The 13,904-nt window shown below is 45.2% G+C and overlaps 1 protein-coding gene across 3 annotated transcripts; it reads left to right on the plus strand.

The window, feature by feature from the left end:
• Window positions 1–405: 405 nt before the first annotated feature.
• Window positions 406–13,424, plus strand: CWC25 (CWC25 spliceosome associated protein). Of its 3 annotated transcripts, none has more exons than XM_084857235.1 (10): window positions 406–741; window positions 1,511–1,683; window positions 3,414–3,650; window positions 3,944–4,013; window positions 6,453–6,577; window positions 7,233–7,299; window positions 7,879–8,042; window positions 8,336–8,419; window positions 9,233–9,397; window positions 10,929–13,424. In XM_084857235.1, the coding sequence occupies exons 2-10, from the start codon at window positions 1,649–1,651 to the stop codon at window positions 11,041–11,043; spliced, it is 1,062 nt and encodes a 353-aa protein (XP_084713361.1). In that variant the 5' UTR covers window positions 406–741; window positions 1,511–1,648; the 3' UTR covers window positions 11,044–13,424. The 3 variants fall into 3 exon arrangements, with proteins under 3 accessions (XP_084713361.1, XP_084713359.1, XP_084713360.1); XM_084857233.1 differs by having other exon boundaries at window positions 406–481; XM_084857234.1 differs by having other exon boundaries at window positions 406–481; window positions 9,236–9,397.
• Window positions 13,425–13,904: the final 480 nt, after the last annotated feature.

Genomic DNA, 13,904 nt, shown 5'->3' on the forward strand with positions numbered 1-13,904 from the left:
CGGCCCAGCACTTCTGTTCTTATGCCGCCTTTCTCAACCTTTGGTCCCCCGAGGCTGGACGGCAGCTCCCATCATCCCCAGCCGCCACAGCCACTGGTTGGTGGTGATGCGAGTTGTCGTCTAACATCATCGGGCGGCGGCGGCCGTCTTTACAGCGACGAGCTGGGATGGAGGCAGCGGGCGGGGCCCGAGGCAGGAGCCCCCTTGGGCGCGGCCCAAGGCGGGCCAGATACGCCGCAGCGAGCACGCAGAGCTGCGCGAGCGGGGGCTGGTTGCGCGCGCGCGCGCCCATCCACCGAAGGCGCTCGGGCCTGCCAGCGGAGCAGCTTCCGCGGCGGCTCGGCTCCCGCCGGCCCTTGGGGGCGGGGAGAGGGTGACGCCCTCACTCCGCGCCCGCCTGAGCGCGACAGCCGAAGGGGAGGACGCTGGCGGAGACGCCGCCGGCCGGGCCTCTGCCGTCGACATGGGGGGCGGCGACCTGGTGAGGAGAGGCGGGCGCGGGCGCAGCCCCTCTCTCGCTGGCACAGAGCTGCGAGTCGTTGGTTGCTTCCCCCCCGCCCCAGGACGCGCATGGAATCCCTGGGGGAGCTGAAATAATGGGGGGCATGACCTTGAGGGGGGACCACGAGGGCTTCGGAACTTCTCTCTCACCAACACCCCTCAGTCGGATGGGGTCAGGGGTCTGCACGCCTCCTCCCGCCGAAGGGGGAGTTGTAGGGGGACAGGATCTTGCTCACGCAAGTAATTATGGGGCCCCAGATCGTGCTCTTCGTGTGCGAGTAGGCAGCTGGTGGTAGCGTTGTTTTCTGGGAGTGGGGAGGAGGTTGGATAGTTCCACCCGAAAACCTTTAACGTTGTCCTAGAGCTTCTAATTAGGTTGCCGAGGGAGCAATCCTATGGCCACGAGTCAGCGGCTAGAGATATCTGGTTTTTCTGGAACCGACCTTCCCCCTACTTCCGCACTGAGCCCTGTGCTCTGCGCTTGCAAGAGGAGTGCGGAGCGTCCAAAATGGGGCATTCCAGGGCGGGGAGGGTGGAAATGTCTGTACGACACGCTCACATCCAATGTGTCCTACGCAGCCTCCTCCTCCGCACACACTGTCTAGCTCAAAATGTAGGGCAGGAGAAGCGCGGAGGGAACGATCCCCTCCATGCTAGTCCTGCCCTGCATTGGATAGGCAGTCGCCTCTTGAGTTTGGAGGCAGCCACCTATCTGCATAGGATTGTGCCCTAAATCAAGGATACAAGGTCGTTTGTTGGGACAAGGTGTGTGTGTAGAGGAGGAGGGTCTGCAGCTCCCTCCTGCTTGGAGGATGGATCAACCATGAGATTGCTGGGATGGTAGGATTATGAAGCAGTACCCCCCCCCCCTGCTCCAAATGCATTCAGTTTTGTTACAATGAGACTTTCTTTCCATTGGTTTTTCTTGGTAGTGTTTACTTTTTGGTGCAGCATTTGTAGGGGATCCCTATTACCTGTCTTATATTAATTGAAGTGCTTATCTTTGTAGAACCTGAAGAAAAGCTGGCATCCACAAACTCTGCGTAATGTGGAAAAAGTTTGGAAGGCGGAACAAAAACATGAAGCTGAACGGAAGAAAATTGAAGAGCTGCAGCGGGAGCTGCATGAGGAGCGAGCACGAGAGGAAATGCAGCGTTATGCAGAGGATGTGGGCGCTGTCAAGTATGTTGGGCATGCTTTTATTGGGGGGGCAGCCTTATTTAGGACTTAAATTGAGCTTAAGTTTAGGAGTGCCTGGAAGAAATTATGGTCACTTTCAATTTCTTTCAAGCTAGTCACTGCTCACCTCTGCTGATGGCCCTCCTCATCCATCATGAGAACTTCTACTATCTTCATGCAGCTTGTAGGTACTGGATGCTCAGCACTCACAGAATCCTGTCTGGAAATGCCCTTCACACAGATCCTCTTTTCAGTGCCAGGGCTCAGTCCTGGAATATGCAAAGTAATCAAAGATGGTGCAGCTGTGCATGTGTAGAGTGCATTTTCCTCACCACCAAGTAACACAAACAGTCCCCACACATGCGGGTTTAGGAATGGGAAAAGAGTGCAACTTCAACCAAGCTTCAGCCTTAATCACTTCTTACTTTGGAGATTAAACACTGTCCTTATTATCCTTTTACATAGCCCTTTTAATTTTGAAAGTGGTTTATAGCTTTGATAGCATTTGATCCCATAGTGACGCCATTTGGTGGGATGCTGTTATTCAGGAACAAAAAAGACAGATGCACAAATACAATTGATTCCCAATGCATTTTGAGTATATATTTTATCAAGGGAAATGTGATGCTTCCTCATAAAATTGCTTGAGACAACTTTTCTTCTTCAGCTCACTTAGGAGAAAAATTTACCCAAGCAGTTTTACCAAGAAGCATTAAATTTTCCTTGATAAAGAGTTTTCTGAAAACATGTTGGGAACTAGTTCTGTTTGTGCTTTTTTTGTCCCTGACTTTCTCTCCAGCTGTTTTTTTTTAAAATTCTCTCTGTTGTATGGGGGTTGCTCTTATTTTCAGACAAGGGAACTGAAGCTGTGGGTTGATTTATTCAAGCCCACACAATGAGTCCATGGCAGAAGGGGGACTTGAACCCAAGTCTAAGAGCTGACCTACTGTTCAGAATAATCATATGGTACAACCCTTCCAAGACTGTACAATTTCAGGATGCAAGTGGGAGACTGAATACTTGAAAGCTCTAGCCAAACCTCCTCCTTTTTTATGCTGGGAGGACCAGTTTGAGCATATTTGCCATTCTGTGGTTGTTGATGCCTTTGTTCCCTGCTGGTGAGCCACATATCAGGTGTAATATTCAAACTCCTCTGTATTAGTCGAGTTACAAACACTGGTAGAGGAGATCAAACATAACTCTTTAGGCCTGGATTGCCATTGAGGAACGGTTACTTTGACCTCTCAAGATGACAGTTTCTTTGGGGAAAGCTTGGGGTGGAAGTTACACTTATAGCTACTTGTGCTCTTGTGTCTTTATTTTCTTTCTATTTCTAACTTCTTCCATTTTTAGATGAAGGGCAGCTAATAGTATTTTAAAAATGCAAGTCAGCACAACTATTTTTATTTTATTTATTTAAACATTTATATCCTGCCCTATATCCTTAAGATCTCAGGGTGGCGTACAGATAAAATCTACCAAAATACAAAGTCCAATTAAATGCATATTTTAAACAATTTAAAACGTCTCTGTATCATCTTTACCTCAAGTCAGTTACTCATGAAGAGGTTCAATTGTTTTCTGGATTCTGTTCACTACAGCAGTTTTAGAAACCCCTCTTAGTAATCACCCTTTGTTTTACAATTTTGTTCATTTTTTCAACTCCCACCTATTTTCTCCCCTGCCTTGGTCTGAAATTTTTATTTAATTTCTTTTTTCCCCAAACAAATTAGGAAAAAAGATGAAAAGTTGGAATGGATGTACCAAGGACCAGGAGGCATGGTGAACAGAGATGAATACCTTATGGGCCGTCCAGTTGACAAGTATGTCTTTGAGACAATGGAGGACAAGGAAGCAGGCTGCTCTTCTGAGACTGGCCTTCTGCGAGGCTCTATCTTTGCCTCCACAGGTGCCAACTCTGCCTTGGATATGGCCAGCAAAATTAGAGAAGATCCACTTTTTATGATAAGGTAACAATAATGAATAGCTTTATATGGGAGCCCATTGATGCTCAGGATGCCTTATGAAGTACAAAGAAGTTGAGGGCTCTTTGGTGTGAACATGCAGAAAAACCTTAATTTTTCATGAGCATCAGTGCTCCACCCTAAGATGTGGTGTCACATCCAAGAATCTAGCAGAAATGCCAATCCTGTAGTTAGATTTCATTACCAAGTTAGGTTTGAACTATGTTATTCTTTTTTACGTTGTGTATGGGAATTTCAGCAGAACATTATTTAAATCTCCACCTTTTTTGTTTGTTTAGGAAGAGGGAGGAAGAGAAGAAGCGTGAAGTTCTGAATAATCCTGTAAAAATGAAGAAGATCAAAGAATTGGTGTGTTAATGTTGAATGCATTGAGAAGGAATAAGACAAGAATAGCATGAAACTAAATTCTAAGGCTGCCTCCTATGTACACTTACCTGAGATTCAGTGGAACTTTCTTCCCAGTAAACATGCTTAGGATTGTGCAGTTAGTTGTCTATATCAAATTCTTACAGCAAGGATTAAATTTTAGATATCCTCTTTTGTTGAGGTGGGGGAATGTTTTAATTCAGCTTGAAATGTTTAGTTGCATAGGGCAATGTGGAGCCTGGCATTTTCTCTTTGATGATGTCCTCTAGTTTATTGGGAGGAAGAATAATAGATGGGGATTCATTACCCCATTAAGGACGCAATCCTATGGCTGCTAGACAGTGGCTAGACGGCCGTAGGATTTTTTGTTTTCTGGGAACAGAGCTTGGAGCCAGCACTCTGAGGTTGGTTCCCAGAAAACCACCTCCCCTCCCCCTTGTAGGCGGTGTGGTTCATCCCCGGCTCTGTGCTCATAAGAGCAGCACAGAGCGATGGGGAAAGGGGGCATTCCTGGGGGCGGGAAGGGGACAGTGGGAGTGCTGTTACGACACTTCCTGTGCGCTGTCCAGCCTCCCTCCACACCACTGCAAGGCGCTGTGGCTAGTTAGCTGAAATCAGCTGTCTATCCGCAAATGCAGGGTGGCTGGAGCATGGAGGAGAAGATCCTCTCCACGCTCCACCCGCCCTGCATTGGATAGTCAGCTGCCTTCGAGTTCGGAGGCGGCCAACTATTCCCATAGGATTCTGCCCTAAATGGTCACAACACAACATTGATGTCTTCTAATCATTGTGCTTGGAACCAGGGTGGTTAAGGATTGGTAAGAGGAAATGGTTTTTCCCCACCATTACAATGCATAAATTACGGTTGGAGTAGGTATTCTAATCAGCACTAGTGACAGTGGGTATGGAATTAAGGGGAGGTAGTTATTCCAAATGAAAACTAATGCAGAGTACAACAATGGAATACTGTAGAAAGGGGCCTTTATCACAACAGTCTTTGACAAATGATCTAGAGTTACAGATGAGCAGTGAGGTGGCCACATTTGTTGATAGGATCAGTTATTTAGAGTGGTTAAAACCAAAAAGGTCAGCTAAGATCTCCAAAACATATTTCTCCAAATTGGGTGAATGGGCATTTCAAATGGCAAATGCAGTTCAGTGTAAGCAAGTGTAAAGTGATGCACATTGGGGTGAAAAATCCTATCTTCACATACACACTGATGGGATATGAGCTGGTGGTGACTGACCAAGAAAGAGATCTTGGGGATGTGGTGAAAAGCTCAATGAAAATGTTAACCCAGTGTGTGATTGCTATGAAAAAGGCAAATTCCATGTTGAGATATATTAGAAAAGGGATCAGCAATAAAGTTGCCAATGTCATGCCTTTTATACAAATCTATGGTGCAACCACACTTGGAATAGTTTGTACAGTTCTTGTTACCACACCTCACAATCTATTGTACAACTAGAAAAGGACAACCAAAATGATTAAAGGGTTGGAACAGCTCCCTCATGAGGAAACATTACAATGTTTGGGGCTTTTTACCTTGGGGGAAAAAGGTGAGTAAGGGGTAACATTTTAGAGGGGTATAAAATTATGCATAGAATGGAGAAAGCAGATAGGCTTTCCTCCTGTCTCTCATAATACTAGAACCTAGGGTTGTCCAATGAAGCTGAACTGGTGGGAAATTCAAGAGAAAAGGAAGTACTTCACACTGTGCATTCTGTGGAATTCTCTACCACAAGATGTAATGATGGCCATGAACTTGAACAGCTTCAAAAGGAGATTAGACAGATTTAGTGAGGATAAGGCTTATCAATGGCTCCTAGTCATGATGACTGCATAATACCTTCTTCATCATTGGCAGTATGCCTCTGAATACCTATAGGAGGGCAGTGTTGTTCTCATTTCCTGCTTGTGGGCTTCCCATAGGCATTTGGTTGCCCGCTGTGGGAACAGAATACTGGACTAACAGGTGTTTGGTCTGATCCAGCACAGCTTGTACTAGGTTATTGGGACATAACTGGATTATAAATCACTTTAAACCAGGGGTGGGAAATCTCTTTCAGCCCAAGGGCCAAATTCAGTTTTGGAGAAGCTCTCAGGGGCCACATTCCAGTGGTGGGCAGGGCTGAAGGCAAAAGGGGCAGGGCCAAAAGCACCAAACATACCAGTGTATGGTAGCTTCCAGCTCTTCATGCCAGTTACTCAGCCTTCGGAGGGCCATCTCAATCTTTTAGGATGGGGGAAAAACTTTGCAAAACCTGGAAAACCACCGAACAGTCAGCAGTTAGGGGAAGCAGATGCGGCTATTCGGGGAACCTGGAAGGCTGTATTTGCCCCGTGAGCCTGAGGTTCCCCACCCTTGCTCTAAACCATAGTGATCGTTGAGATGAAATCTCTCTTCTTAAATGTTCTAGTTGCAAAGCAGTTTGGAGGAGGAGAAGAAGAAGAAGAAGAAGAAAGAAAAAGAGAAGAAAAAGAAGCACAAAAAACACAGGCACCATAGCCCTAGCAGCAGTGAAAATGAACAGATTAAAGCCACGTATGTTTATACACAACATGTTACAACATTACTTAACATATACTTCACACTCTTTAATTTGCAAAGTACTTAAAGGCACAATCCTATGCATGTCTAGACAGAAATAAGTCCTACAACTTCCAGCATCAGCATGCATAGGGTTGCACCCTAGTAGTCTTAATTATGTTCACCTTGTGCAGTAGAGCTCTGTCATTCCTATTTTTAGAGATTGGTAAAGGACTCTGGGAGAGAGTGCCAACAGCTGCAGGGGTAGGACTTGAATCCAGATTCAGCAATTCTACTGGTGCAAGAGTGGTTCTCTAATACTGAGTAGCTGCTAAAGTGAGGACAGGCAGACTAAATGATGCCCTTTGCACATTCCCTTGGAATCTATATTCCTTAGTGGAACCACATATGTGTACATCTCTGTCTTGCCTCAGGCAACTCATCACATCCCTAAATATGTCCTGATCTGCACCTCCTGCCTCCAGGCTGTGAGTTACTTGCCCTGTTTTTACTCCTTCTCCATTAATTAGCCCAGAAACTTTGGTTCTACAGGACCTGTGGGAGTTTAAAATTAGGGTGCCCTGTGTAATAATTGGAGAACCTGGAGCCATCTGGAGAGGCTCAGTAACTATCAGGCTAACCAAGTGGTTTGGATTTATTTTTGCTTTAGGTCACAGGAGAAAATGGACAGTTCTTTGGAGCCTCTTCATCCAAAAATGCCAGGATATGGCTTGCAGGTATGTATAGCTGTCTATACATTACCCATGGAGTACCATTTACAGCAAAGGTGAGCAATATTTGGGCTGCATGCACCTGTCCCCATGGGTGCCCTCTGCCACCACTGCCCCACCAACAAAATTTACAGCAGCAAAATCCTGCCAATTTTCCGCTGAATATTAGCAGCAAACCACTGCAGAATGCTACGCTGGCCAATTTAGCTTGTTTTCAAGCTAAATTTGGCCGGTGTGGTGTTCCATAGTGGTTTGCTGCTGAATTTTTCTGCTGCCGCTGCCAACACCTTAGAGAAATCTGTGGGGTGGTGGCAGCAGGAGTGTGGCCCGTGGGGAAGGGGGGGGCGAAAATGGCCCCCAGACTTTCTGCAGTTGCTCATCCCTATTTATAGTGGGTGGGAATGAAGGGGTTAAGCCTCTTAGTGCTGTGGTTGCCATTGACACCACAATTGCTCCTACACAAATCTGCATGCAACCAAGCATTGGAAGAGAATTGCATATATTCTTACATGCTTGCTCTCTTAGACAGCACCGTGCTTCCCAGGCTCCAGCACTTTCAGCAGTGGCATCTCTTTCTAATTGTAGGTTCGAGATACTGGTCATGAAAGGACATTTTCCCACAAGCTCCAACAGAGTTCTAGGTCAAAGAGTCGGTACCTATTGCCAGAGCAGCATTGTGGCAAGGAGAGCACATATCAAGTGGAGTTGAGCAGTCACAGGAGGTCAAGATCACCTAGACACAATAAACAGTAAGCAAAGACAAGGCAGCTGCTTCTCTTTTTTTTTTAATTGGGTACCTGGTGTGACTGCTCTGGAATCCAGATAATTTACTCCTAGTGTGGTGTCATTGGCATGTGGTGGATTGTTATCATAAAGCATAACGGAGCCTGAGTGTACTTGGAGGGAGATCATCCTGGCCCCAGCATATATTGAATTTTATAATACAAGATGGGGAGGGGGCAGAAGAGTGGACTAGGTCCAAGGCTCATTGGGAACAAATGGTGATTTTCATGGTGGAAAGAAAATTCTCCCTGAATTGTAGGCACAACAGCAAGGAGCAGAAGGCAAAAGCAGGAGGCAGGCATCCTTCACCTAAGGAAGGCTACAGAAGACAACAGACTTCAAGGTATGCTGAGCGGGTACCGTACCAGTGGGCTGTGTCTTAAGTGAAAAGGGGCGGCGGGGGACATAGTTCTAGAAAGATGCACAACTCATGCTGGAAGCTTGAAAACTGAATGAGAAAGCCAGTTAAAATACTTTGCTTCAGTGTTTTAACTGTAGGTGCCAGTCATACTTCTTCAAGACCACTTTCCTGGATGCTGAAGATGCTAGTATTTCTTTGAATTAGCAGAGTTTGTCTTAGGATACTTTGCCCCCACTTACAGAGGTTTCCCCTCAAGGCTTCCAAAGCAGTTTCATCATCCATGCCTTGCCAAATTAAATTTCCAAGTTTCATAGGTCCAATATACCTGATCGACCTTGGTTAAAATCAGAAGATTTGAGTAGATGGGAGATCTAAATCACCAAGAATACACTAATGATAAGGCTTCAGCCTCTACACGGGATTTCTATTAGTTTCCAGGCAAATGCAATGTGCCTGTTTGATTTAGAAAATCCTAAACTGCTTAGTACTACATATAACCAGAGACATGTTATTACAACTTCACATTTTGCAGGAATGAGCCCCAGTGCTGCAGATAGGTCCCAGGGTACATCCTGGCTCCAATTGAGCCCAAATTCTTAACATTATTACTATTTCAATGGCACTTGGTCTATCATTGTTTTTAGATAATTTTTGTCAGCTGTCTAGAGAGCTTCGGCTATTGGGCGGTATAGAAATGAAATAAATAAATAAATAAAATAAAATCTGCTTCAACACTTGATTATGTTTCCAGCTTTGAAATCCTGGGTGACTAAAATCATATTTATCTGCTTTAAGTAGAAAACTCTCGGCAGAAGAGCTTGAGAAAAAACGGCGAGAAATGATGGAGAATGCCAAGTGGCGGGAAGAGCAAAGGATGAACAATGTGAACAAACATAAAAAAGAAGAGGACCGAGAGCGAGCCCTGGAGAAGCTTGGCCATCGTGATGGGAAGTTCATACAGTTAAGTGTCCTGCTTATCCTATCTTCTAAAATTGGGAGGAGCCATAATTCATTGGTAGAGTGTATGCTTTGCATCTAGAAGGTCCCAGCATCTCCCATTAAAGGAGCAAGTGATGTGAAAGACCCATGCTTGAGACCTTGAGAACTCTGCCAGTCAGAGTAGATGGCACTGGGCTAGATGGTATAAAACAGCTTCATATGTTGCTAGAAAATCTCAGTTCAAAATCTAAAGATAGGTCTGAATGGCGCCTCCTATTACTAAACTTGTCAGGACTGCCCTAAACTTGGCTACTTCTCTTCCTCCTATTAATACTTATTGGCCTGATTTGCATGACACGACAACTCACCATGACTTAATTTACCCATGGGACTGTCATGTTGTGCCAGGTGCCTATGGGCACCATTTTTGCATGGCACCTGACGTGCTGTGGCTTGTGTTGTGCGAACCCAGGGAGCAAGAAGGGTTGTTTGTGGGTTAGACAATCCTCAAATAACCCATGAGGGTTGTCTAACCCTCAACCCCTGCCACACAACATGGCAAACCAGACACCCACAAGGGCCATGCAAAAATGGCACCCTGCACGATGCAACAGCCCCCTCAGGTAAACTAACCGTGTCATGCATACCAGGTAATTGAAACCATAGCTTCCTAGGAATGGAGGTTAAGCAGACAGTATGCTTCAAAAGTGTTCTTTGTCATGGCTTCTGCTTGCAACTCTCCAGATGTTATTTCCAAACCTATTTATGGGCCAACCTTCCAGTGTATGAATGAGAGCCAAGGCATATGATTGTGATAGGAATTGTGATATCATTTTGCATTGCCTCGGCATGGTGACAGACAAGTGGGAGGTGGACACACTTGGAGTCCTGCTGAGCTTTCTCCTCCCCTCCAAGATCCTTATCTTTTCCTCTGAGGGGAGGCAGTTGGAGGAGGGGAGCTAAACAGTTTGTACACCAGTTGCTTTCAGAACTTTTTCCTATTAGATATGTGTTAGGTTTAAGGGACAGCCTAGGCCATGGCCAAAGGAATAATGTCTACCTTAGATAGGCAAAAGGTGGGATTGATAAATGTCATGGAGAAAATGAAATGGTAGTGGAGCAGCAAGTAAGGTTATTTATAGTATTCTAATTATTCAGACAAGGATGAACAAAAGAAGTAAATGCTGAGAAGGAACTCCAGGAGTGGTGAAAATTGGCTTGATGAACAGGAAAGGGGAGAGCTGTTCCAGACATAAGGAGTGGGATGGGACAAGGCACAGAAATGAAAACCTGGCGAAAAGAGTGGTGAGGAGGGGCGGGGGGGGGGGTGATGGCAGATGGTTCCTTCCTTCTTACACTAAGATGTTCCATGTGTTTGTCTTTCTCCCCCACATATTAAGGGGGTAGGGTCTTAGCAGCTAACCACCATTCCTCCTTACCTTAGGCTCACTTCACTTCACCCCATTTCCTTCTGGTGAGAAACAGAAATGCCATGTAGGGTAAAGGGGTACCTTTCCTATTTTATCACATCTATTTCTTTCTTATCCTGTAGCCACATAAAACTGGAGAGTGCGTCCACCTCCTCCCTTGAAGACAGGGTCAAGAGGAATATTCACTCTATCCAAAGGACGGCAGCAGCCCTGGAAAAAAACTTTATGCACAGATGAGATTGTTTTGTCTTCCTTCACTGGAGTGCCGAGGACTTGCATATTTGGGGTGCTTTTTCCCCTTTGAGGGGATGGGGGCAACAGGAGAATGACCACGCCGGGTAACCCTCGTGAAACCTTCACAGCTTGTGCCATGTTTCCTCTCCCTGTGTGAGAGGCCTGTGTCTGAACACCATGAGGGAGTTCACTGTGATGCTTTGCTACAAACAGGGTGGTGTCCCCCCCCCCTGCTGAATTAGGATATTTGCAAGCCATTTTGACAATAAGCACTGCCATTTATTTGATGCTTCATAATTTCACAGCAGTGTGGAAGGGCTATAAGATTTAGGTAAGGGACACCAGGTAGTGGAAAAGCACATAAGTTCACATCCACAGTGGCCATGACAGGTAAGAAGCAGAAGAGACTGTTTTTCTTCTGATGGGGTCATGTCTTCTAATAAGGAGTAGGGCTACCAAAAGCACTGTCTTTTCCTTGGCTGTTACAGCTTTTGCTCCTTCTCAGGTTGTTCAACACTTGGACTCTGGTTAGGTCCAAACTATAGTGAGGCCCAGTGAAGAATACTGGGGCTTAGAATTGTATTTTGTTTTTTCTTCCCCCTCTCCCAGACTGTGCTGTTCTCTTGAGCCCAGTCACGATTTGTTACTTTTAAACAAGACTTTGCACCACACAGCTAATACTATAGGGCAGGGATGGGGAACTTCTGGCCCTCCAGATGTTTTGTCCCACAACTCTCATCAGCTCTATCCAGCATAGCCGATGGTGAAGGATAATGGGAGTTGTAGTCCGAAACATCTGGAGAGCCACATGTTGCCCATCCCTGCTATAGGGGCTGAGTTCTTTTCCTAAAAGGAGAGTTTATTTTATTAATGTTTTTTATTGGTGACATGCACACTTTTGTGCATGTGCACAAAACCACTTCTGAAGTGGGCAAGCTTACTTTCCTGGGGAAGAGACATAAAGTAATGCCTGACCAAATGGAACTTTAATACAGCAGTCTTCTGTATGTTATTCCTTGGTGACATGTAAATGTTGAACTTGGTATATCTGGCTTGCATTTAATTTTTTTTAAACAGCTGCCTAAAATGTGTGTGGTGGGGTTTTTCCCCCTGAATAAGCTCGTTGTGTTGCAGGCCATTAAATATATTGTGCAATTTATGTGAAACTAGAGAAAAATGTGCAGCAGCTGCAAAAACATGTTAAAGCTTCCCATTCAGTAGCAACTAGTTGTGGAAGTGAGCCTTTTTGGAGTGGGGAAGGGGGTTGTGACAGGCCTGTCCCCAAACCACCCTGTTTGCAAGGACAGCCGCTATCCCCACTCCAGTGCTCTCTGAAACAGCTCTGGAGGTATGCAAGAGGAGGGGGAGGCCTATGTCTCTGCCGCCCCCTTCCCAAGACACTTTAGGAACTGTGGAGGTGAGGGAGAGCCATGGAGATTGCAGTTTAGGACAGGGGCTATTGGTCCTGCTCTAAACTGCCATCAGAACTGGAGCTTTGGAATTCCCATGTTTTTGTAAAGATACATCTTAACAGTGTTGCTCCAGCATATTTCTACTAAATATTGGAAGATGGTTTTTAACATGTATTTGTTAACGTGCTACAAATGTTTCCATTTAAATTGGGGAGAAATATGCAGAAGCTACTTGATTGTTTTCATGTAATTATATTTTTAATGGTGAAAGGGTTCTCCTTAAAATGATGACACTATTAATGTATAAACAGAAGTGAAGGCCTGATACTTTGGCAGTGGCCTTCAAAATTCACATGTCCACTTTATATCTGATAGGAACCCCTCCTGTTCCTCAGCCCTATATAAGATTTCACTGTAGCCTCTTCTTTCCTTAAATCCCTGTCTCTGATCACCAGGCTTTCCTGAAAACCCTGATTCTGAAGTGTCTGGCTATTCCCTCCCCCCCACCTCCTGCTTTTAAACTACCATACCATCCTTCCTGCCTACATACTACCACTGTCGCCTCCTCTATTAACACGACACAAATGTTTCTAGGCCTTTGCCCTGTATATAGTTTTTCCCTATCTGAACTGCTCTTTAGTTTGTGTAATGGGAAATACGGACCAGTTTATGAGGTTTTACATTATTATGTAGACTACATCCTAACAAAATACAACTTTGTGGTTATATTCTGTCTTTGCAGTTTGTCAATATAATTGTTATTAACACTTCAAATAGCTGCTGTCCTTGATCTCATGGAAGTACTTGAATGGCAATATTGAATGATAATATCCCCTTCATATTTAAACTGTACATAACTGGATAAAGCTAGATGTTTTTAATGGTTCTATATCCTAATTAGTACATAATGTTTAGGATTGATACATAATCAGTACATAACATGTGCAATACACTTCTCTTTCTTCCAGTGGGCAACATACTTAAGTATAATTGTTGTTCAGTCGTGTCCGACTCTTCGTGACCCCATGGACCACAGCATGCCAGGCCTTCCTGTCCTCCGCTCTCTCCTGGAGCGTGCTCAAGTCCTTATTCATTGCATCAGTGATGCTATCTAGCCATCTCATCCTCTGCCATCCCCTTCTCCTTTTGCCTTCAGTCTTTCCCAGCATCAGGGTCTTTTCCAGAGAGTTTTCTCTTCGCATTAGGTGGCCAAACTATTGGAGCTTCAGCTTCAGTATCTGTCCTTCCAATGAGCATTCAGGGTTGATTTCCTTTAGGATTGACTGATTTGACCTCCTTGCAGTCCAGGGGACTCGTAAGAGTCTTCTCCAGCACCACAGTTCGAAAGCATCAATTCTTCGGCGCCTAGCCTTCCTTATAGTCCAGCTCTCACAGCCATACGTTACTACTGGGAAAACCATACCTTTGATTAGACGGACCTTTGTCAGCAAG

The sequence above is a fragment of the Heloderma suspectum genome, chromosome 5 (genome assembly GCF_057233095.1).
Source record: "Heloderma suspectum isolate Gila_16-S chromosome 5, 16-S_ref, whole genome shotgun sequence".
NCBI lineage: Eukaryota > Metazoa > Chordata > Lepidosauria > Squamata > Helodermatidae > Heloderma > Heloderma suspectum.

What these genes read in the sequence shown, in the direction of transcription:
- CWC25 (XM_084857233.1), top strand. An exon ending in TGAAGAAGATCAAAGAATTG is followed by an intron (nt 4,014 to 6,452) that starts GTGTGTTAATGT and finishes TAAATGTTCTAG; the next exon opens with TTGCAAAGCAGTTTGGAGGA. An exon ending in TGCCAGGATATGGCTTGCAG is followed by an intron (nt 7,300 to 7,878) that starts GTATGTATAGCT and finishes TTCTAATTGTAG; the next exon opens with GTTCGAGATACTGGTCATGA.